The 24324-nt window shown below is 43.7% G+C and overlaps 1 protein-coding gene across 1 annotated transcript; it reads left to right on the top strand.

Annotated features, from left to right (window-relative positions):
• Positions 1-7657: 7657 nt before the first annotated feature.
• On the top strand, positions 7658-24094 carry SUB1 (SUB1 regulator of transcription). Its single transcript, XM_084278612.1, has 5 exons — positions 7658-7698; positions 9640-9712; positions 11368-11484; positions 17324-17432; positions 23854-24094. The coding sequence occupies exons 2-5, from the start codon at positions 9641-9643 to the stop codon at positions 23931-23933; spliced, it is 378 nt and encodes a 125-aa protein (XP_084134738.1). The 5' UTR covers positions 7658-7698; position 9640; the 3' UTR covers positions 23934-24094.
• The last annotated feature ends 230 nt before the right edge of the window (positions 24095-24324 follow it).

The raw sequence follows: 24324 nt of genomic DNA, 5'->3' as shown, positions 1-24324 counted from the left end.
TGTCAAGGCTCACCCATGCATGGCTCATTCACCTCAATTTCCAGTCCGTAGAAGTCCACTGGATTGCTCCTAAAAGCTCTGTGCATTGTATTGCAGCCAGTACAATAGCCTCCTGTTCCAAGTGACTCAGTTTCCACCTGTACCTCACGAGTCTTCACCTGTATGAAATCGTTACCTCTGAGCATCAGATCCTTCTCAAAACCCTCAACAAAGCAAAACTTAAATGCTTAAATATTTACATCTAAATTTTGTACTTTGCCTGTGCTATGTTGTACATTTTTAATAAACTAATCAAGACTTAAAACAACTCTGGATTAATTAAAAGTATGTTCTCTGTAAGCCACACCTCCTCAAAACACTCCTGTTTAGGACTTCCCGCAGTCCTCACAAAAGCAGGGGTTTCCCTTCTCCCACAGTACCTGCCGTCATGCTAGGCAGTAGGACTTCAACAAAGATACTATTGTTCATAAAACAAATATAAGGAAAGTCATTGCTCATCTAAAGCTTACATTATTGCACCTGCATATGAAGTATAGCCACTTGAGATGTCAAACATCCTTGCCAATTCACTGAACATAATTTGTTGGCCACTATTTTTAATTTTGCATAGGAACTGAATAGTACTGTACCTCTTGTTCTTTCTTACCCTGATCAAGCACAATAGTAAAAGGAACCTGCATGGGAAAGGGAATGAATTTCCAATCTCTGTGATGGACTTCCACTCAAAGTGCTCTTATGTGAAGAGAGTGGCTATTGGGCAAAGACATTTAATTGCTATTGTTTATGAAAGAAAAAGCCCTAATCCTGAAATTACATACAAGAGTACTTCAGGAGAGGGCTCTCCACAAATCTTCTGTAGAATAGCTTATAGGGCATGACCTCTGCCTTGAAACCCTCAATGGACCCAGGATACACGAAAGAGAGATACCAATACACTCCCCTCCTTATTTTTATTACAATTTGTTCATAATTGGACCACTAGATCATGGTACTTGGACAAGAAGGAAACTGGAGTTTTCTTTGTTCCACCTCTTCTGGATTTTTTTCAGTTCTAACCTTCCAATATACTGATACATGGTATTCAACACACATTTCGTTAAAAAAACCCATAAGCATCTATACACACAGACATTCACACACCTTTTAGCACTGTACCACTAAAGCTGTAGTTTACAAGTGGGTAGGCCTACAATTACCTGTTCTTTCTTCACTGATAAGGTAAACATAAAATATTTACCCTTTTTTCAAGTTTTGGCTCAGCAAGCTGAGAAAGAAAAAAGCTTTCTTAGTCACAATGCACATTTATGTCTTAGGCTTCATAATTTCTTTTGTACAGGCAATTTTTAGTAGTTCTGATTCAGATATTGCACCCTATATATTGTGATTTCAGCCCTGCTTATGTCTGAGCATAAGCTCCAGTTCGGCAGCCTGATTGAGCCCCAATTTCAGCAGAAGTTTCACAGCCCTTTTCTGGCTGAATTTTGCATATTGAATCTTCAATGCATATGTCACTTTAAAAAGATTACAACATAGTTTATAAGAGCTCACACTTAGTAAGTGTGAACAGAAAAAAAAAGGGGGGGGGGACACCCAAACTGAGAAAGTTTCACATTTTCTTGGGAAAAAAACAACAACCTAGTGGTGTTATACAAGTCTTTCCCTCAGCAGTTTCCTAATAAGAACCTGATGCTTCCTGGTGACTTTGCAAACCATTACATAACGTCTATTTATGTTACTACATGCTTGCAGGATCAGATTCAAACTCTATACTTAAAAAACCTCAGTGGGTTATAAAGCAAGATTGCATCTCTGTAAGACATGTGTATCAGATTTGCTTCAAAATGAAACTAATAAATTCAGATCCTTCAGGGCATTTTGAACTTTACTGATTTCTCTATCCTTAACTGGAAGAAAAATAAGCGGAGTGATAAAGTGCAAATTATGTGGCAGAGGGAGAAAGGCAGAAAAGCTTTAGTGAAACATTCAAAAGATTTTTTTTTAAGTAGGAACAGAGATGGAGAAGTTTCTTTTTCCAATTAAGATTACAGAAGAATAGCCAGTAAACTCTAGAATGAAAACATACACCAGAATGCAAAACTCTGAGATTAAATAGTACAGTTACTTTATTTGTGCAAAGTTCAATACATCTAAAAATATTACAGACAAAAAAGGCAAGGTAGCATTCAGAAAAACAAATCTTTGACTTTCATTCTACCAGTATAAAAGGAGATCTCCAAAACACATTGAGAAGAAAGCACCGTAACACAGGCGGTGTCACCAGTCCTACTATTTAATATCCAAGACTCATGTCCCTGCTCCTACCACAGGACTGCAAAACTGCTGTTGAAACACAAGGAGCAAAACTTCTCTGTAAGCCACTGAAAGTGAATAAACACAGACTTTTTTGGAAACAGATGGAAGTCAGGTTTCTCAGAGGCAGCCTTGCAGTTTACTTAAGCCAGAGCCTGCTGGCGGGCAAGGCCAGTGCTGCAGGGATCGAAGCCTTCCCACACGGAACAGACCGTGCTAAGGAAAGCTGCACTTTTATTCCTGAAAAGGTAATTTAATACTGACTGCTCTCTTTATAAAAGCCCATGATAGGAGGAGTTTTAAAATCAGTGTAAGGAGTCCAGTGCTTACCTGGAAGTTAATTTTGGATAGCTCCAGAGACAAGATGTCAACCTTCTTTTTTGGAAGCAAAATTACTTTTTTTTTTAAGCAGTGAAGACAAATACCAGATGTTTTCACCAAGGTTTTAAGTGATTAAAGCAAAACAGTGCAACAACAGGATTTAGATGTTGAACAGTGACCGTAAGGACTTAAGTGTTAAACAACTAATTTACCAAATCACAAGTGGAAGTTACTGGTGTTTAGAATACCAAAGTGCAACATAAAAAAAACCCATCAGCCGAACCCAACCATAATACAAAACTATTCAAGTGCTAATGCAAACTCAAATTACACGATACCCACATGAGAAACAAAACAGATACAGTAGACAAGCAAAACCACTGCCTGACAGCATCCTTTATTTTTTCCTGACATGAAAAAATTAGCGTCCATATTTAAGGATAACTTTCCCTTCCTCATATTCCATTTACCCTTTAAACTAGTAAGTAGGAATACTAGAACTTTAAAGAGCTGTCCCTCCTCCTGCTTGGCTAAAAATTTGTTTCCTACCAGCTCTGCTATTTTTAACAGGAGGAGTGAAAAACTGCAGTTAGTAATTGCTACATAATCAGAAGCATGAGCTTTTCTTTTTCAGCATTCGTAAATTTTTTGGAAGAAAAAGCTAATGCTCCAACATGCTTCTCAGCCAAAGACATGTGTGATATGAAATGAGGCAACCAGGCAGTAACTAGAAGAATTTAAGCCCTTTTAAGGCAGCCACAGAACAAAGTGTCTGATGAAGGAACAAACCCATTACAAAAATCTATTTTGAGAGCTCAGAAAGTGAACTGTACCCCTTGGGGGGGGACAGATGACTCACTCAGAAGGAAACACAAGAAATTTACCTTGGAAGAATTAAGGTTCCTTCTCTACTTTTATAAAGCCAGAATCTTTCCTTATTATCTTCTTTTTAAATAGAATCAAATATAGTAAGTATAATTTGCAAAAAAGCTCAAACAGACACTATGTCAAAGAAACCCATCATTACTGAAAAACAGAACTTGAAATCCCCAGCTGTAGCAAACACTCTCTTCCCCTCACTGACCTGTTATTTGTGAATTCAGATGTAAAAATAATCTTGCTGCCTGCTCTGGTGGAAATGCTGCAGATGGGAGAAGTCATTAAGATCCAGAAAATAATTTTCTTTCTTTTAGTCCTTTAGATTTATTTCATGGGTGAAGGACTTGATTTAGAGGGAATAAAGAATTGTTGAATTGAATGTGATGCTCCTAAAATCTTAGCAGTGTTTACCAGGTGTTGAACTGTAAGAAAAGCAAAGCAGATAGGGATTACGAAGACCTGAACTGCCATTACTATTCTAATATGAAAAGTTAGTAAAAGCCTTGCTAATAATGACTGCATGCTTTTCAATGTGTGGAGACTGTCTTATGTCAACTGAGTATTTTTTTTTAAAGTATTGAAAGATCATTGGTTCATCTTCACAATTACATGGCTTGATGAACCTGGCATTTGCACCAGTGGTGATAATTACTGTATGTACATGCATGTTGTTTACTGTGCTTTGATTCTGTATGAACAATCATAATTTTATTTTCCAAATGTCATACACACAGTAAGAACTGCACATTTTTCTGGTTTTGTTTTTATTTTGCAAGATACACAAAAACCTTATGAAATAGCCAATTTCCAAGAATTTGTTAAAAGAGTGCACTCTGGTATTATGTTACTGTTTTCCCACTACTAAAGTGAAAAAGGGTCATAATGAGAGCCAGTTTAACTGAGTTCACGGTGTGGGCTGTACAGATATCATGGATCCCTTCTAAAACTTCTTTTCCTACCTCAGGCAAATTTTCAGAAACACTGCTTAGGCCTTGCAGCTGCTCTTGCTGACTTTGGGGGATTATCCCCTCTTGAAATATGATGTTTATCCTTCTGGCCCATTGGAATTTAAAATGACATACCAAACAAACAAACAAAAAAAAAATAGCCCAAGACCTTTTAATTTCAACCCTTCATTAATCATAGAATCATATAGATACACAGACTGGTTTTGGGTTGGAAGGTACCCCGAACACCATCTAGTCCCAAGCTCCCTGCCATGGGCAGTGTTGTAGTTTTACACGGCTGGGTTCTGGTGGAGGATGGGAGCTACAGGGGTGGCTTGTGGCTTCTGCAAGAAGCAGCTAGAAGCTTTCTGCTGGCCCCACAGAGTAAACACCAGCTGGGCTCAAGGCTGGACCCATCACTGATCAAGGCCAAGACCATCAGTTACAGTCACAGCGCCTCTGGGAATTACATTTGAGGGGGAAATATCGCAAGCAGCTGCTTTTTGTCCCCAGAGAAGGGAGTGAGAGGATGTAAGAAACTGTGCAGGAACCAAGGTCAGTGAAGAAAGAGGGAAGGAGGTGCCCCAGGTGCCAAAGATTCCCCTGTAGCCCCCAGGGAAGATGTCGCAGTTTTGCATAGCTGGGTGCTGGGAGAGAATGGGGGGAGGGAGGGGGCTGCAGAAAATGGCTGCTGTAAGGAGCAGCTAGAGCTTTCTGTAGGCCCCAAAGAGCAAACATCAGCCAATTCAAGGCCAGAATTGCTGCTGACCACAGCCAAGCCAATCAGTGATGGTCACGGCGCCTCTGGGAATCACATATAGGAGAAAAAAAAACACAAGCAGCTGCATTTTGTCACCAGAGAAGGGAGTGAGAAGATGTAACGAGCTGTGCAGACACCAAGGTTAGGGATGGGTTAGGGGGGAGGAGGCACCCCAGGTGCCAGAGAGAATGATGCCCCTGCAGCCCCTGGAGAAACCCATGGTGGAGTGGGTGTCCCCCCCACAGTCCATGGAAAAGGCTGAGCCTGTGGAAAGGCCCCATGCTGGATGTAGATGCTGTGACCCATGTTGGAGCAAGCCCCTGCCAGCACTTGCAGTCCACGAAGAGAAACAGAGACACAGAGACAAGACAGAGATTTGCACTGGAACAGGTTTGCTGGGGGGAGGCTTGTGACCCTGTGGAGGACTGGGACTGAGAGACATTGTAATTTATTACTGCCCGCCATAGCAGTGACTCATGGCGGGCCAGCTGATGAAGAGATAAAGCCCTGTGGGAAAGGACTCATGTTGGAGAAGTTCGTGGAGGATTGTTTGCCATGGGTGGGACCCCATGGTGCAGCAGGAGAAGGGTGTGAGGAATGTCCCCCTCCCACAGTTAAGAAAGAAAACAACTTGAGGAACTCAACAACCCCGCCCCCCCGCTACTCCCCATCCTTGTCTCCCCCTGTGACACCTGGGAGGAGGAAGGGAGAGAAATCGTGAATAAGTTGAGCTTGGGAAGAAGGGAGTGGGGGGCGGGAGAAAGTGTTTTAAGATCTAGTTTTACTTCTCATTTTCCTACTCTGGTTTCACTGTGTGTGTAGTGTAGGGTAATAAATTAGCTAGATTTTTTTTATTCCATGTTGAGTCTGTTCTGCCCGTAACACTGATTGCAGAATGATCTCTCCCTGTCCTCATCTAGACTCCTAAGCCTCTCAATATATTTTCCTTGCTGTCCAGCTGAAAAGGGGAGTGATAGAGTGGCTGTGGTGGGTGTCTGGCTTCCAGCCAGGGTGAAAACACCATGGCCAGGTTGCCCAAAGCCCCATCCATCCTGGCCTTGAACACTGCCAGGGAGGGGGCAGCCACAGCTTCTGTGGGCGGCCTGTGTCAGGGCCTCACTGCCCTCAGTGTGAAGAATTTATTTCCTAATATGTAATTTATATATATTTTTAGATAATTTAATAGGTATTTGTCCTTGGAACTACAGAGGCCTGTCACTCACCACCCCACTGCACCTGTACCAACACTAGCTCTTCCTGGAATCAAGGATTGGGACTGGAGTCCAGTTCTATTTCTGATGTTTGCTTGCACTTCTTACAAAAAGTTTTCATTGTCATGGCAACAAAAACACACTTCTAGAGGCAATAATGAGAAGAGGACTAAATGTCACTGACAATATACTTGCAGAAGACCTTATGCCCATGTCCCATCCAAAGAAGCATCATTTTGGTTGTATCTCAGAAGCTGTTGCAGACCTGTTGATGCTGACAGCACTGCAGGTCCTGCTGCAGGGGATGGCATCAGCAGAGCACTTAGGCCATAGCGTGCAGCTGCAGGCAGGCTACACAAGTATGCGAGGTCGTCAGATGGCACTTTAAGTCGTTGTGGGGTGTTTTTTTTGGGGGGGGTGGGGGTGGGGTGTATTTCGGTTTTTTCCTTGAGGGGCTTTTAAAAGTAGCAGTTTTCAGCAGGCCCTGAGATGATGTTTCAACCTTCGCACCCCATGCTTCGCGCCTGCGCTCGACCCAAGGGGACCGCCGAGATGGGAGCCCGAAGCCTCACCCCCAGTTCCCCGCCGCAATGCTCTGTGGGAGGAAAACGAAGCCCAAGCCCCGCGTGGAAAGAAAGGGGAACCGGCGCTTTCCTGAACAGCGCCTCAGGTGCCGCCCGGGGCTGCGGTTTCCGTATGCAAAGCCGCCGCAGCGGCACCGCCTCGCCGTGCTCCCCTCGGGCCCGGTCGCTCCGGCCCGCTGGAGAAACCGCTGCAGCGTGCGAAAGGCGACAGCCATTTGCGGATGCCGGGCTTCCCCGGGGCTCCTCCTAACCGCTGAGTGCCCTGCGCCCGCCGGACTCCCGCGGCGCCTCAGCCGAGGGGCGCGGCCGTGGCGGCGCCCCGCCTCGGAGGGCTGAGAGGGCAACATCCCCGCGGGGTGCCGGATGCCGGCCGGGCCGGGGGCGAGCGGGGCGCCGCGCTCGGCCTCGCAGTCTTTCCCCGGAGGGCGCGTTTCTGCCTCTCCTCCGGTGCTTGGTTGGCGTGAGGCGGCGGGTGCGGGGTGCAAGTCCCGGCCCCCTGGAGGCCATTGCTGCTGCCTGCCCGTGCTCCGCACCGACGCGGAGGAGGCGGGAACGAACAACAAAGGGACGCGTCCCCTTTAAGCGCCTCCCCATCGCCCCCTCACACGTGGTCCAGGGCGGTTATTTTTACCGTGCGTCATTTCCGTTTCTCTCGTGGTGGAGGGGAGTCGCGCGTGCCGTACGACGTGAGTGTTGGGGGGTCTTCTCTCGCGCCCCATCGGGCCCGCCGCCATTTTATCTGCCCCCCGCCCGTCGCGGGGCTCGGCTGGGCGCACCCCCCGGCCGGCCTGGGGGAAGGCGCGCTGGGCAGCCGCGTGGCGAGGCTTCCCCTTTTCCTCGAGTGCCCGCGGCGCCCTGCGGGAGGGATGCCCCGCTGTGGAGTGGGCTTGGGGCGGGAGGAGGAGCCGTTGTCGGGGAGAAGCTGCCATGTTGGGGGGCAAAGAGGACTTGACTGAGGGAGAAAATGGCGGCGGGGAACCGCCCGGCTCGTTCCCCCCACGCCGGGGTCTGGCTCTGCCCGCTGGCGACCCCCGACCCTTTTTTCTTTTTCGGTGCTGCTTTTTCTCCCTTCCGCCGCCGGTGACCTGCAGAGCTGCTGCTGTCACCCTGCCCTGGGCGGACCTGGGTGTACTTTGCCCGCTCCGCTTCTATTCGGACCCTCGCGCCTTTCCCGTGGGGGGCAACACGAGCCATGGAAAGGAGGAATAGGGGAGGAAAATGGCGGCTGGGATCCGCCTACCTGGTGTTCTTAGCTCGTCCTCGCGTGTCTTTCTGCTCTCCCTTTCCCTCGTCCTCGCTTGCCCTGTCTCGTTCCGCCCCCGCTCTTGCCGGTGCTTCGGTGTCTCCTCGTGTTCTGCTTGCCAGCTTCTCCCGAGGGGTACCAGCCACCCCCCATTTCTTTTCCTCCCGTTTTCCGCCCCCACCTTCCTCCATATTGTCAGTCCCTCATCCTGGTGGCAGACCCTGGGGTTATCCCTGCTGGTGCCCGCGCCCTTCGCGTATCAGGGCTTAACCTTGCTCGGCTTTCCGATTGCATGTCTTTGCTGTGTTTATTTTTACACTGTCCCATTACAGCTCTTCTCTGCCTCCCTCATGCCCCGTAGCTTATGCTTGCTTCCCCATACCCTGTTTCATTTTTAGTGCTACAGCTTCCATCGTTGTGCTCTAAGCTGTTACGACGGGCTTACCCTACTTTAGAACCACATTGAGCCATTAGTGTTATTCAGACTTTGTTTTTTTCCTTTGCACTTGGTACGTTTTGCTCCCGGTTCAGAAACACTGCTGTTCCTTTTTCTTTCCTGAGACAATGTTGCTTTAATCTGTTCTCTGTTCTTTCCTAGCTGTAGTTTATTTAATACAGCTTCTCCCTGGGATGCTTATTTTCATTCTGAAAGAACAATTGAGCTGTTTATTTATTACAAATTGTTTCTAGCAGGAGGCACGATGTGCAGTACTGTTTCTAACCACATGTTTGCATACCAGATAGATCTAGGAGCACACCTGGCAGCATGCATTCAAGGAAAGTTGAATGTCTACTTGTCTGACAAATGAATAGACTCTAGTGACTTACGTGTTGAAGCTGCAGTGGAAATAAATATTAAATGCAATACTGTGGTTCACTGTAACGGGTGTGTTTACTCAGAGTTTTGTACTGTTGGTGGAAACTTTACCTTCATATATGATGATTATGCAGCAAATCAAATTGGTTGAAATGCCCACGTTACTGTATAGATGATACTAGGGGCATAGTAGTTCATATCCGTGAATGTAATACTGAGAATTCAACTAGAGGACAATAATGCATTTTAATTTTTTACATTATGGTGTCTGCCATACCTGAGCATATGTAAAAAGTGAAAAGTGGTGAAAAGTTGTCACTTCGTGAACAGTTCAGAAACTAAACCAATGAATTTAATGCAGTTGCAGCAAAAAAATGAAGAGAGATATAAGTAGGAAGAGCAAGATAGTGTCTACCATGTGTATTAAAGCTTGTATGAAAAAGCAGGCAGATCTTTAGGAGAATTTTGAGTAAGATAAGCCATCATAAACAAGTCTGAATATGGCTTCTCAGCCAAAATGGGATGCTACCCTTGTATAGTGTTCTCACGTTGCTTTTCTTTTTCTAGAATGCCTAAGTCAAAGGAACTTGTGTCTTCAAGCTCATCTGCCAGTGATTCAGATAGTGAAGTTGACAAAAAGGTGAACATTGTATGCAATTTATTACTACTGTATTATCTCTTCTATTTTATGCTGGGGTTAAGGAATTAAATGAGCATCATGTCACAACATGCAAGCTATTCCATATAATTTATCAGACACTTAACCCAAAACATGCTATTCTCCTACCCTCCATGGGAACTACAAGAAGAACAAAAAACTTCTTCTCTTCCCAGGATCAGGGCTTGGGTGAATAGGATGCTTTCTGCCTTGTGGGAAACTTTTTCCCCCGTTGAAGTGCACTTTCCTCCCTTCAGCATTTCCCATATGATCTGTGTGACCACAGGCTTTCTGGAATTCTTTGCAGCAAGTGATAGAAGGCTTCTGTGTAAGCCGCCCCTGGTGGCAAGAATTTAGACTAACTTTGAGGACAAACGCCCCACCACACATGCATGTTGGTGTCTGGGTTGCTTGTTCAAAAGAACCTCCACGTGCCTTGTCCTCCACGTGCAATTTGCTTATCTTGCCCCTGTGTTCTTCTCCATTTCTTACCAATTCTTGCATTTCCTGTAATGCCACGTGTGAGCTTCTCACTTAAAAGCTGAGCCAACCTGAACATCTTTGAGTTGGTTAATTTTAAAGTGTTGACTGTTGAGATGTATAAATTGAGTGATCCCATTTATTTTACATGTTTAATTTATAAATTTGTACGTCTGTGCCAGTCATTATTAATGAAAAATTAAAAATAAACCCCAAACCCAGTGATTTTTTTTCTTCTTAAGAAGTGCTAAGTGGTAACAGACATCAAGTCTATTTGTGTAGTATGTGAAGAGACTCACTCTCCTTTACTGAATTGGTTCAAGTGTAACTTGGTTTCGCTTTGCAAATTACACGCTCTGTGAAATCTTAAAATAAGAGAAAATGGTCAAATTATTTTTTTTATAAGGAAATTTATTTCTGAAAAGACATAGTCTTAACACCCAGCTTTAGTGGGCGGTAAGGTGCACTTTTTTTTTTCCGATTATGACCTCCCATATTTGTTGAAACTGTCTTTAAAAGAGGTTATCCACCATATGGATCTAGCAGGTGAGACTCATTTTTTGCTTGTATTGCTCTTTTTTGGGGTGGGCACAGTTACTATTTAACCATTAGTAGATACAGTAGCTTTTTAGCACCTGTAGGTAATGTTTATAGGTGATATTGTATGACCGTTTTAAAAATGTGTGTATTGATAAGGCTACAAACAGAGATTTGATGCTAATTAAAAAAATCATCTCTCATGGAAGTGATTTCCAGGTATCATCTGTTATTTTTTATTTTTTAGAGAGTTGTAAGAAGTCCTGCATTTTTTTTTTTGTTGTTGCAGTTGGTGGAAAGGAAGGTGAGACTTCCATCAGGCTTTAAAGATTTTGTTAAAGCTACTGAACCAACAGTATTACTGTGCAAAGAGAGTAGGCTTCATGAAATCTATTTTTACCTAATTGAATTCCCTGTAAAGGGAAAACTTCACTGTGAATAGATTTAGGCTAATTTTAAGATTTAAAAAAAAAGTTTAATTCCAGTCTAAATGTACTGTGTTGGATTCCTGCCCTTACAGAAGGAAGGTGGCAATGTGCATTGCATAGTAGTAGTTTGTGACCTCTGATGTAGCTTCTGGAGCGAGTTGAGGTTCATGCTTCTCTTTTCCTTGCTCCAAGGCAAAGCGGAAAAAGCAGGCGGCCCCAGAAAAACCCGTCAAGAAACAGAAGACCGGTGAGAGTTCCAAAGGGGCTTCTTCTAAGCAAAGCAGTAACAGAGACGAGAATATGTTTCAGGTAAAATTGATGGCTCTTAGAGCCTGGTTAAGGTAATGTGTTACATCGTATTCAGTACACGTCTTAGGGGGTGATCTGAGTATTTTGGCAGCGTAGCGCTGGGTGTCTTGAAGTCTGGGCCAAAGGGGTTTGTGATGCCAGGGACGCATTTGAGATGCTCAGAGAAAGTGTTGTCAGGTTTCAGCGGAGTAAAAGAATCTGAGTTGTAGTAATTGATCTAGCCCTCATGCCTTTCCCTGTGGTAACTGTGAGTAGTCATTTTCTCAGTAAATAGAACGCTGGCCATCAGAATACTTTAAATATTAGATCAGGGCTCTGTCTACATGGAAATGTTTTTTTAAATCGGGGCTCTTGAAAAAAGGGTTCTTGGAAACCAAAGTATAAACTCTTCACTTTTAACTAGGTCAAGAGCAGCTTGGCTCCTGTACTACAAGACAGCGTCTTGGAAAAAGTTTTGCATGCTCCTTTGTTTTATGATGCAGGTTTATCTCCCTGAACATCCACAAAGATTGTAATTTTTTATGTTGTTCTTGATTTTAAGATGGGATCAATGTACATTTTTCAGTAGCAAGACGTATTTATGAATTCAAGTTACTGCAGTTGCTGGCATTAGCTGAAGCAGTAGCAGTGTCTGCTGAAAGCTATGTGAGAAAACACATAGCTCAGAATGACCTCTTTCAAGGGTTTGGAGCAAAACCTAGTAAATGTCTCTTGACTAGCTGGCTGGAAAGGAACTTGGATTCTCAGAGACTGATTCTTAAGGTTATGATAGGTAATCATCAAGGTAATGAGGGGTTGGGAGCACCTCTTTTATGAGGAAAGTGAGTTCCATCTCAACACGAGGGAAAACTTAACTCTGAGGGTGACAGAGCACTGGGACAGGCTGCCCGGAGAGGCTTTGGAGTCTCCTTCTCTGGAGATACTGAATCCTGTGCAACCTGCTCTAGGTGATCCGGCTGGGGAGGGGGAGGTGGGGGCTGGACTGGACTAGACTAGACTAGACTAGATGATCTCCAGATCTCCTGCTATTGTGGGATTCTCTGTGGGAGAGGTGCCTAGTAAGATGGCACCAAGACCAAGTAAGGCACAAGAAATGGCTTTGGGCTGTAGCTGTGCAAAGTAATATGGCAAAAAAGTTTTTTTAAAGAGAAGACCTGCTTAACTGATACTGTAATAAGTGGAAGTTATTTTTAGTGCTTCAGTTCTCACTGTCCTCTTCCTGCATAGCTGGGAGGGAAAGCTTCAACTGAATGCAATGCCTGGACTTTCCCATTGAAGGGAGAATGTAATACATGCAGTTATGCTTGGGCATACTTAGCACCATCTAGAAGAAATGAAACAGTTATACACTTAGTGAGGTAAACAGTTGGAATTAAAAAAAAACCAAACACCTCCCCCATCCCTGCCCCCAAAATCCAAGAAACCCAACCCCATGTATAAGTTTTATGCTGTTGCTGTGGTTTTGCCACAGCTGTGAGCTGGACACCACGCAGCCGCTTGCTCTTTAAGAGGGGTTAGAGGGAGGGAGAAAGGGAGGGAGAAGGAAACCCAAGAAACCCAAACCTTGTGGGTTGGGATAAGAATAGTTTACTGGGATAGCAGAAAGATGTAATAACAGGACTTTATAGCAAAATACATGAAACTGGTGATACACTATGCAATGTCTCACCGAACCACACAACTTGGGCTGTGCAACCCAGAGCTATCCCAAAACCGGACTGTTCCCAAAGCTGCGCAAAACTGGAGCTCCCTATCAGCCCCCCTTTTATGCTGAGCATGACATAATCAGCATGGAATACCCTCTTCGGCCAGTTTGGATCACCTGTCCTGGCTGTTTCTCCTCCCTTCTCATTAGTAGGGAAATATGAACAACTGAAAAAGTCTTTGATTGCTTGGCAACAGCTAGAAACATCAGGGTGTTATCAGTGCTCTCATCCTAATGCCCAAACATGGCATTCCATCTGCTGCTGGAAAGAAGGTAACTCCATCCTAGCCAAACCCAGGACATATATCTGTATTAAGTTTGGAAATTCCAGCATTGGGGGAAGTAGTGAGATTTTTAATGCTCCCCTGGTGCAAAAAAAACCACCTCAAGCCTTTTCAGATGAAAGCAAGATTTTGGTGTCTTTTGATTTTTATTACCTAAGATAATAAAAAGTTGCTAAAAACAGCTAGTAGAGGACTCCCAATTAGTCTGTTGAGAATAGAATTCATGTTGAGTGTACTAAAGAAGAAATATTGAACATCACCTTGACCTAAAACATCAGTGTTTCTTACTCTGTCAGCCTTCTAGTTCAACATTTTTTTAGATCGCTTAGTTTTATGTGAAGCATCACGAAGTCTTCTTTTCATGCTACATCAGATTATCTGTGTTAATTAAGATGGTAATTAAGATTAACTGTTTCAGTGTAGAAATAGTATTGTAGGTCTGAGAATACTACTCCTTTCTCCCCCCCTACTTAGGAGAGCATGGTAAAAGATCCTTCTGTATTAATTTTTGGGTATGGTTTTGTTTGTTCTAGGACTACTTGTAATACCAGTAACTATCCTTTCTTCTTGCTTATGGCAGTAAAATGATCTCTGTTGTCCAAGTATGGTGTAGCTTCTTTTGATGGAAAACCAGTCTATAAGGCATTCATAGGATAGTCAGAAGTTCTGTGGTGTCCACATTGTGTCTGGGAGTGGCAGCGAATGATGTGAAACTTAGAGGCTTGTTTTTCTACACCTTTGGGCTGGGTTCATTATGCAGTTTCCCTTAATATAGAGCTCATTGTGGCAGCTGTACTCAGAAAATTCAGCATTTTTTCAATATCTACATGTTACTATCTTTGAAACTAATAGTGTAATAATATCCTTGAAACTCATTATGAAGAATAGCATACGTTTAAGTGGAATGGGATTAATTTGGTATGAGACTAAGTGTATTTTATTTACTTTTGTGTCTTGGCCTTTTTAGGGTTTATGGGTAGTCTATTATGCTTTGCAATTTCTTAAAGTATTTGAGTGCAGCTGGCATGACATTTATCTTGCTACCATTTGTGATGTATTACTAGAGGCCCTCTGAGCAAGCATTATTCATGTTAATGTGGAAAAGTTTAGTGTTGGTATATTAGATTCCTGTCCGTGGCTTCATGCCAACATGAGCTCTGCATCATGTGCTTTGGTTAGTTTGACAAATCCTGTCATCTATCTATGCCTGATTTGGATAAGACACCTTAGAATACTCTCATTAATACAATATTAATGACTACCCAGAGTGAACTGTATCACATGATTGGGCATTTGCCTGAAATTGTTACCTTAAGTTGTCTGTATGTTGTCCTGCCCCATCTCCCCACTATCTCCCCCCATCACCCTTTTTTTTTTTTAATTTAAAGTTTGGGTTGTTTATCCTTTCTCACTTGTGAGAAACAAGTTTGACAGTTTTACAGTGTAATATCTTCACATATCATAGGCTCCTGAAAAGTAGATTAATAAATAAGTCTGTCCAGGAAGTAGGCTGGGTTTAGCACATTAATTCTGAAACTTAGGTGGTCACCAATGCACTTCACAGTCAGTTTGCTTTGTTGCAGGTACTCCTGTTCACAGGACTCTTTACTGTGCTCCTTCTAATGCTGTACTTACAGTTACCAGCTGGGAAGGCAGGGTGCTTTTCTGGTTTCCATTTCCACAGTGTGTATCAAGTCATTCCACAGCAAGACAAACTGAGATGAAGGTGGTTGCTGAAACTCTTACAGGAAGTCAGTTACATAGCTGTGAAAGGAACCAAGACACAGTTCAATGCATTTTATTCTAAGAAATAGAAACCTGGAAATAATGCTTTTAATGTCTTCTGATTTGTATAATTCAATAGAGTACTATAATCTAAAGTTCTATAGTATTTATTAAAAAGCGTATGAAGTTCCATGGCAAGGTTGAACTGTGTGATAAGTCAGTACAACCCTTGCAACACAACATGACTGTGACTGCAGAGATAACAAAGACATCTTAGATCAGTGAAATTATTCTAGGACTACCAGATGCTGCATGAAAAAATTGTTCAGAACTTACTGTGTTCTAGAACATTACCTTACTGCTCCTTGCCCTACTGCAGTTGAAACAAGACATAGAGCCTTACCCTATAAATTAAAATCCTAACCTTTTTACTGTATTTGCAGTGGCAATCGGCTGTATTGTGTCACATTTTATTTTCTAGAGCAAATCTGGAATTACTTGTCAATATAGTAATATTCTTTGATAGCTCTGGAGAAGGATGAGGTTGAGGAGTACGATTACTTGAAGCTGTTCTTAGAGGTGACCTTAAAAGTCACTGGAGCGTTAAAGGATAAAACCATGAAACATTGTATTTAGGATATCCTTTGCAGCAGTGCTGACAGACTGGGGCATGGCAGCGAGTTTGGTCAGAAAGAAATAACCTACCATGATACCGTACCTTATTTTGAAGGTTTAAGTTGTAGTATTGTGGAGGTATTTAAGAAATCAAAACCCCGTGAGAACTTGTTCATTTTAAAAGATGTTTTGAAGAAGAACTGCTTCAGTTTTATGGTACATAAAAACATCCTACTGGTTTTAAAATCAGTTTTAGAGTTAATTTAGCATGGTTTGCATAAGAACAAAACTTAATTTAAAGCAAACATAAAGCCTTCTTTTTATATCTTCATTCTAAAATTCTGTATCTATTTTGTGAAATAACAGCTTATGACTTATGACAGCTGTGGATGATTTAGCTGATTTTAGTTGATTGGGTAGTTGTTCAAGCTTTCTGGTCAGACAATGCTAGTAAGATATGTTTGGGCCCTCACTAAATTATGTCAAGATGCATAAACTAATGAAGCTGAAAATTTATGATTTATCAGGAAGCAATAATCTCTTAAAATTGCTCACTTCAGAATGTGTTCTTTCTTCATACAGTATCTTCAGAAGGTGCACATAGAATTCTAAGTTTACTACATTAACTGTGTTTGTGTTACCTAATTTCGGATTCTCAAATTTGTTATACTTTGAATTTGTGTGAGTAAATAGGGTTCTTTTATTAAACTTGGAAATATCTTTAATGACCCCAAATATGTAGTGTAATGCATAGTTGTTAGTATCCCTGCCTTCCCCCTCCCCCCTGCCAAAGGCATAAATTAAGCCACCGTGGTGCAGAAATGATCCAATTCCAAAATCATTTGTTGCTGTGCTACCAGCTGGTAAAGGTGAAGGAATTGGATGCTTTTTTAAAAAATACCTGGTACAGTGAGATAGTCTTTTAACCAAACTTACAGAGAAGTGCCATGAGGGCTTGGGAACAGGCATGGGGTAATTGGTGGCTTATGTTCATTTCCATGTGTGTTTACTGTGTTTAAAACAAGGGGGGGGGGGGGGGAAGCCAAAGCCAACAAAAACTGAAGCAAAAGCACTTCTGTAAATTGTGATTTATCTTGTGTCAAAATCTAGTTTTTATGGCTGTATGTTTTATAGCTAAGACTGCTTCTTTCCCTGCTTGTTTACAACTGCAGCAAAGAAAGATGGTTACAATGCAGGCAAAATTTTATTTCAAAACCACTGAATTCTTGGGTTTCTAAAGAAGGAATCTTGTAAGACTACAGGTATTTTTATTCTAGGAGAGCTACTTTTGCGTTAAGCATTGAATAATCAACTGGTTTTAAGTCGTTCATCCATTTATATTGTCATTACTTATTAGCCTACTGACTACTCTGGATTAAGCTTTTGATCTAGCTGTTTCTCTGGTGCCTAAAATAAGCTGTGTTGTGCATGGTCACATATCTGAGTCTGATACTGCCAGGGAAAAGTGAGCATGTAAATACCTAAAAGATCCTTCTATCTGTGTTGACAGATTGGCAAAATGAGGTATGTCAGTGTTCGTGATTTCAAAGGGAAGGTCTTAATTGATATCAGAGAATACTGGATGGACCAGGAAGGTGAAATGAAGCCTGGCAGAAAAGGTATTGTACTGCTTCCTGTTATTTTGTATCAAAGCTTAGTCTGCAATTGTATGACTGTGTATCATATTTGTATTCTTCATTGCTACATAATGTTTTCAGATTTACTAAAAGTACTTTTATGTTTTATCTGGAGTTTGTAAACAAAAGCAAAGTCGGTTCATTGGCCGGAGTCTTTTCCTAAATGGAAAATGTATGGAAAACAAGGTATCAAATACAAGCAGATTTGTTATGGGAGCTAGAAACATAATCATAGTTTATCACCCCCTCACCAATTATCAACTGAATTTCTTCTATTACAATTGGATTTCTTATTTCAAAATTCACTGAAAATATTCATTGTACTTATTTGTGATAAATTTGTTAACTTTTTAAAAACAATTATGCCCTTATATTTCTATCAAATTTTAGGAGAAAATAATTAAAACATTTAATGTGACTGATCTTGGAAAAAAAATGTCATGAGGTGAAAATAGTCAAATTTTCAAGTTTTGGTACAGTGCTTCTCATCTGCAGCACAGCATAAGCCACGAAAGCTTTAATTGCTAATGCCATACCTGCTTTTCATGGTATGCCTTCACCCAGCCATTTTCAGAACTTTGCTGCCTGCAAGATGAGGATGCAAGAGTAGTTGTAGTAGCACTTTGCTTAATATTGTGTAACTTGTTAGAAAAGCTTACTATTAATTGTTTTGCATATTGTGTCAAGGTAAGTATGAAACAATCTGCCCAGGAGATTGAAAGCACTTAATATAGAACCAGCATAGGGTTTGCTACATTCCTCTGGCATGTCCAGGAGCAACTTAAGCTTTCCAAGTGTCTACACACTGAGAAGCACTTGCAACATTTCTTAAATAACCACTTACATGAGGTGTGTATGAACACGTGTGCTGGTACTGTGCAAGAATGTTTCTTGTTTGGAATTTGCAGTAGTTACTTAAAGATTAACTTTTAAGGACCTTTAACCTGCTGTATGTTGAGGTAGAAGCAAAAGTATATGCAGTTTGAGTGGCAGACTACAGTGAGATTTGATGGGTAGGCCAAGTGTGGGGTTAGACCCTGACTGGAGACCAGATGCCCACCAAAGTCTCTCTATCACTCCTGTTTTCAGCTGGACAGAGGAGAAAATACATAGTGAGAGGCTGAGGAGCGGAGATAAGGACAGGGAGAGATCATTCCACAATCGATGTCACAGGCAGGAACATACTTGACATGGAATTAATGAAAAAAACCAAACCTTAATTTATTACACACACAAACCTGCCCTCTAAAGATGGGTAGAAAACTGCTCAAGTAGCTCCATGCAGACTGTTTGCTGCTCAGAGTTAGGGTGGACCTCTGAGACAGTGGTGGTGGAAGGAAAAATATGTACGTGATCAGCCTCAAAAGTAGAATTCAGTTTTGCCTGTTTTCTACTCCTGCTAAACCTGCAGGGAGAAAACAGTGAAGGAAGCATGGTCACTGAGGCGGCGAGAGTGGGGGTGAATGGTAGAAGAGACTCGTGGAGAGAGTGTGAGAGGGTAGGCCTGTGAGTCTGTGTTTGCAAGGAGTTGGCATATAGAGTTTGTATGGGAACAGTGAGAAGACTGAATGCATGGGAAACGTGTGCCCAGACTCAAGCCTGAGGAAGTGCAGACTTAGAGCTAAGGAGATGGGATGTGGGGCACTGAATCCTTACTGATTGAATGTCCCTAGGAACTATAGTGAACTCCAAGTGAAAAAATGACTTCTGTGTTGGGAGTGGAATAGAATATCTCCAAAATGTTACTTTCAGTATGTGTCATTCACAGTGCTTTAAGAAACAGGAGGCTAAAAAAAACCCCAGAATTGTGGTACTTTGAGTGCATAGAAGCTCAGTCCACAGAGGTACAGCTTTTAGGAGCCAAGAGGAATACAAATTTCCTACCCCTCACCCACAGCTTCTGTGCTGGCTTCTGTCAAGTCCAGCACTGCATTTAACTTCCTCTATTTAGCATAACACTTAGAATCATAGAATCAGAGAATCATAGGGGTTGGAGGGACCTCGAGAGATCATTGGGTCCAACCCCCCTGCCAAAGCAGCTCCCCAGCTCATATTGCACAGATAGGCATCCAGGCGGGTCTTGAATATCTCCAGAGAAGGAGACTCCACCACCTCCCTGGGCAGCCTGTCCCAGGGCTCTGTCACCCTCACTGTGAAAAAGTTCTTCCGCATGTTGGTGCGGAACTTCCTGTGCTCCAACTTGCAGCCATTGTCCCTTGTCTTGTCCCCACAGAGCACTGAAAAGGGGCTGGCTGATTCCCCCTGCATTCCATGCTTAACATAATTATAGACTTCAATTAGGTCCCCCCTTAGTCTTCTCTTCTCAAGGCTGAACAGTCCCAACTTACTCAGCCTTTCCTCATAGGGAAGATGCTCCAGGCCCTTAATCATCTTCGTAGCCCTTCTCTGGACTCTCTCCAGGAGATCCCTGTCCTTTTTATACTAAGGAGCCCAGAACTGGACACAATACTCCAGGTGGGGCCTGACCAGGGCAGAGTAGAGGGGGAGGATCACCTCCTTTGACCTGCTGGCCACACTCCTCCAGATGCACCCCAGGATCCCATTGGCTCTCTTAGCCACCAGGGCACACTGCTGGCTCATGGCCAACCTGTCATCAACCAGGACCCCCAGGTCCTTCTCCACTGAGCTCTTCTCCAGCAGGTCAACCCCCAGCCTATACTGATGCAGTTGTTCCTTCCCAGGTGCCAGACTCTACACTTGCTTTTGTTGAATCTCATCTGGTTTCTCCCTGCCCAGCTCTCCAGCCTGTCCAGGTCTCTGGATGGCAGCACAGTGTTCCTGCATGTCAGCCACTCCTCCCAGCTTTGTATCATCGGGCACTTGCTGAGGGTGGATGCTATTCCCTCATCAAGGTCGTCAATGAAGATATTAAACAGGACTGGACCCAACACCGAGCCCTGGGGAACACCGCTAGTCACAGGTCTCCATTCAGATTCTGCTCCTTGAATCACAACCCTCTGGGCTCGGTCTGACAGCCAATTCTCAACCCACCACACTCATCTATCCCACGCTTTCTCAGCTTTGCTATCAGGATGTCATGGGAGACAGTAGCGAAGGACTTGTTGAAGTCAAGGTAGATGACATCCACTGCTCTCCCTCCATCTACCCAGCCTGTCATGAGATCATAGAAGGCTATGAGATTGGTCAAGCACGATTTCCCCTTGGTGAATCCATGCTGACTGCTCCTCATGACCTTCTTCTCATCCAATTGTTTGGAGATGGCATCCTGAACAAGCTGTTCCATTACCTTTCCGGGGACAGAGGTGAGGCTGACTGGCCTATAGTTACTAGTTTCCTCCTTCTTGCCCTTTTTAAAGACTGGAGTGTCATTGGCTATCCTCCAGTCTTCAGGCACTTCTCCTGTCCTCCAAGACCTGTTGAAGATGATAGAGAGCGGCTCAGCAATCACCTCTGCCAGCTCCCTCAGCACACATGGATGTAACCCATCTGGGCCCATGGATTTGTGTGTGTTCATCCTTTTGAGGTGCTCCTGGACCTCCCCTACCTCAACCAGAGGGAAATTCTTCATTTCCCAAACACTCCTATTTTCATCCAGTGTCTGAGGGTCCCAGGGGTCCTTTGAAGTGAAGACCAAAGTGAAGGCAGCATTCAGTATCTCCACCTTCTCAGCATCCCCCGTTACCAGGACACCCTCCTCATTCAGCAAGGGACCTACATTATCCCCGGTCATCCTCTTACTATTCAAATATCTAAAAAAACCCTTTTTATTATCCTTTATGTCCCTTGCCAGCTTCATTTCCAAGAGGGCTTTAGCCTTCCTAGTCACATCCCTACAGGGCCTGACCACATTCCTGTATTCTCCCTAGGTGCTCAGACCCTTTTTCCACAATTCATATGTCTTCTGCTTCTCTTTGAGTTTACCCAATAGCTCCATGTTCATCCATGCAGCTCTTCTTCCTCTCTTTCCTGATTTCTTGCTCAAAGGGATGCATCATTCCCGTGCTTGGAAGAAGCGCTGTTTGAATGCTACCCAGGTCTCACAGGCTCCCATTCCTTCTAACAGCGTAGCCCACTGGATAGCCCCTATCAGATTTTGGAGGAGATCAAAGTTAGCTCTTCCAAAATTCAGGGTAGCTGTCCTACTTTTTGGCTTGCTTCTTCCACCCAGGATCTTGAACTCAACCATTTCATGGTCCCTTTGTCCTAAGCTGCCCCCAGCACTCACTTCCCTAACGATCCCGTCCTTGTTAGTGAAAACAAGGTCCAGCACCCGCCCTCCCCTTGTAGGCTCCTGCACCATCTGTAGCAGGAAATTGTCTTCAACACACCGCAGAAATTGTCTGGACTGCATATGACTGGCTGTGTTGCTTGCCCAGCAAATACTTGGATAGTTGAAGTCCCCCATAAGGATCAGTGCCCGGGATCTTGAGGCTCCTTCTAACTGCTTATAGAATGCATTATCAACCTGCTCCTCTTGATCAGGGGGCCTATAGCACACTTGCACAACAATGTCACCCATACCAGTTTGCCCCTTGATTTTAACCCACAAGCACTCGATGGATGGTTCATCCTTCCCCAGGTGGAGCTCAATACATTCTAGGCGCTCTCTAACATAAAGAGCACCTCCCCCACCTCACCTCCCTAGCCTGTCTTTCCTAAAAAGCACACAGCCATCCATGACAGCGTGCCAGTCGTCCAGGTTGTCCCACCACGTCTCTGTGATTGCAATGAGATCGTGGCCCTGCAACCGCACAAAGATCTCAACTCTTCTTGTTTGTTCCCCATGCTACATGCATTTGTATAAAGGCATTTTAGTGGGGTGGCAGATGTAGGTATCCTCAACAGCCCACAGTGAGATTTCTGACAGGGGACTGGCAAAAGTGACTCCATTGAGGAGTACTCAGGGCAGAATTTTCCCTACTCTCACGTGGAAAAATGTCCAAAGTCCACCACTGTGCTGTTAGTGTTTACCTTTTTCCACCATCAACTCCCGTTGTGACTCCTGAAGCACTTGCGTAACCCCAGCAGCCTTCCTAATATCCCCTTCCCCCTTCCTAGCTAGTTTAAAGCTCGATCGATGAGCCCTGCCATGTCCTGGGCAAGGATCCGCTTTCCTTTATGGGACAGGTGAGCCCCATCAGCAGTCATCATGCCAGGAGCAGAGTGCACCATCCCTTGGTCAAAAAAGCCAAAGTTCTTTCAGCCTTTCAGTTCTTTCAGCTTTTCAGCCTTTCAGCCACACATTCAACTCGTGGGTTCTCTTGTCCTGCTCTGAGCCCCTCCTCCCACAAGTGGGGCTAGAGGAGAATATTATTTGGGCTCCCCCCCCCTCAACAAAGTGCCCCAGGTCCTGGAATTCCCTTTTGGCAGCTCGCAGGCTACACTTTGTGATCGCGTCCCTGCCTGCTTGAACTATCAGTAATGGAAAATAGTCAGTTGATCTTACCAGCCCTGGGAGCCTTCTGGTAATGTCCCTGACCCGGGCTCCAGGGAGGCAGCACACCTCCCTGCGTGTAGGGTCTGGTCTACATATAGGGCCCTCTGTCCCTCTGAGGAGGGAATCGCCTACTACAACTACCTTTCTCTCTTGCCTAACAGAGGCAGTCTCAAGGCGTGCGGACGATCGCCTCACTCTAGGCTTCCTCTTCCTCTGAGGCAGAGGGGCTCCATTCATCTCCTCACATACCTCCTCTTCAACTACCAGGGCCCCAAACCTGTTGCTTAGGGAAACCTGTGGGAGTGGGGTAGGTAGGCAGGGGGAGTGTCTACGACAGCCACTCGGGACTGTCTTCCAGGCCTCCTTGGGGTTTGGGTCACTCCCATTTACCTGGCTAGGGCAGAGAGGGGGGACCGTCTTCAGGTGCGAGGTGTCTTCCCAACTCTCTTCCTTCTGGGACGCCGGGGAGCTACTCCACCAGTCAATCTCTCACTGGCAATCCCTGATCGTTCTCAGTCTTTCGATCTCTTCCTTTAGTTCTGCTACCAAACAAAGCAGATCATCGACCTGCTCACACTTCACACAGGTTAGGTTAGGTGCTTGCCTCTTTTCCCTGTCAACTGCAGACTGGCATTCCCTGCAGCCTGAGACCTGAACCACAGCATCCCTAGGCAGGCCCTCCATCGGGGTTGCCCCAGATTTGTAGGGGGAGCCTCTCTGCTGGAACGAGTTTGTGAATGAGTTTGTCACACTGTACTCTTCTTTGTCATTTAAACTTGTCCAGAGATAAGCTAAAGTCTAGTTAAACCGATATGTTCCAAATTAGTAGTTTCACTTTGTAACTGAGATAGTTGTTGAAGTAGCTCAAGCATTAATAGCCAGGACATAGACTTTGTGTATGAAATCAGCTTTGATAGTAATCGTGTGAGCTCCTGCACCACAATTTTCTTTTTTTCTTAAGTGTTTATTTTTAATGCATTTCAGGTATTTCTTTAAATCCAGAACAGTGGAACCAGCTGAAGGAACAGATTTCTGATATTGATGATGCAGTAAGAAAACTGTAAAGACAGAGACATAATCACATCAATTTTGGTTGTTATAAGCGTTCTTTTTACATTGGCTTTTGTTTTCTAAAATATTGTTTTCCAAGCTATTGTATATTTGGATTGCAAAACGATTTGTAAGATGAATACTTTTTTTTATGTGCATTAAAAGTGTATGCTGAGTGAGGCTACTTGTGTATACTTTACTAAAAGAAAATGTGTTGCTTTCACTTCATGGTGTAAAATAAACAAATCAAATAATATGTAAAGCATACTTGTTCATGGCTTTTTGATTGAAGGTGTTTGCAAATAAGGCCACCTAATAGCTTTAGTCTTCTAGTTGCAGTTTGATTAATGGTTAAAAGGAATTTGTTCTCTGGGAGATTTCTTAAAATGTCTCCATTTTTTTTAA

This window comes from Gallinula chloropus (genome assembly GCF_964237585.1).
Source record: "Gallinula chloropus genome assembly, chromosome: Z".
Taxonomy (NCBI): domain Eukaryota; kingdom Metazoa; phylum Chordata; class Aves; order Gruiformes; family Rallidae; genus Gallinula; species Gallinula chloropus.
Note: the sequence above shows the minus strand (reverse complement) of the source record. Positions and strands in the feature narration are given on the sequence as shown.

Coding starts and splice junctions, on each gene's coding strand:
- SUB1 (XM_084278612.1), top strand. CDS start 9,641: ATGCCTAAGTCAAAGGAACTTGTGTCTTCAAGCTCATCTGCCAGTGAT. Junction 11,485..17,323: donor GAGACGAGAATATGTTTCAG/GTAAAATTGATG, acceptor CTGTGTTGACAG/ATTGGCAAAATGAGGTATGT. Junction 17,433..23,853: donor AATGAAGCCTGGCAGAAAAG/GTATTGTACTGC, acceptor AATGCATTTCAG/GTATTTCTTTAAATCCAGAA.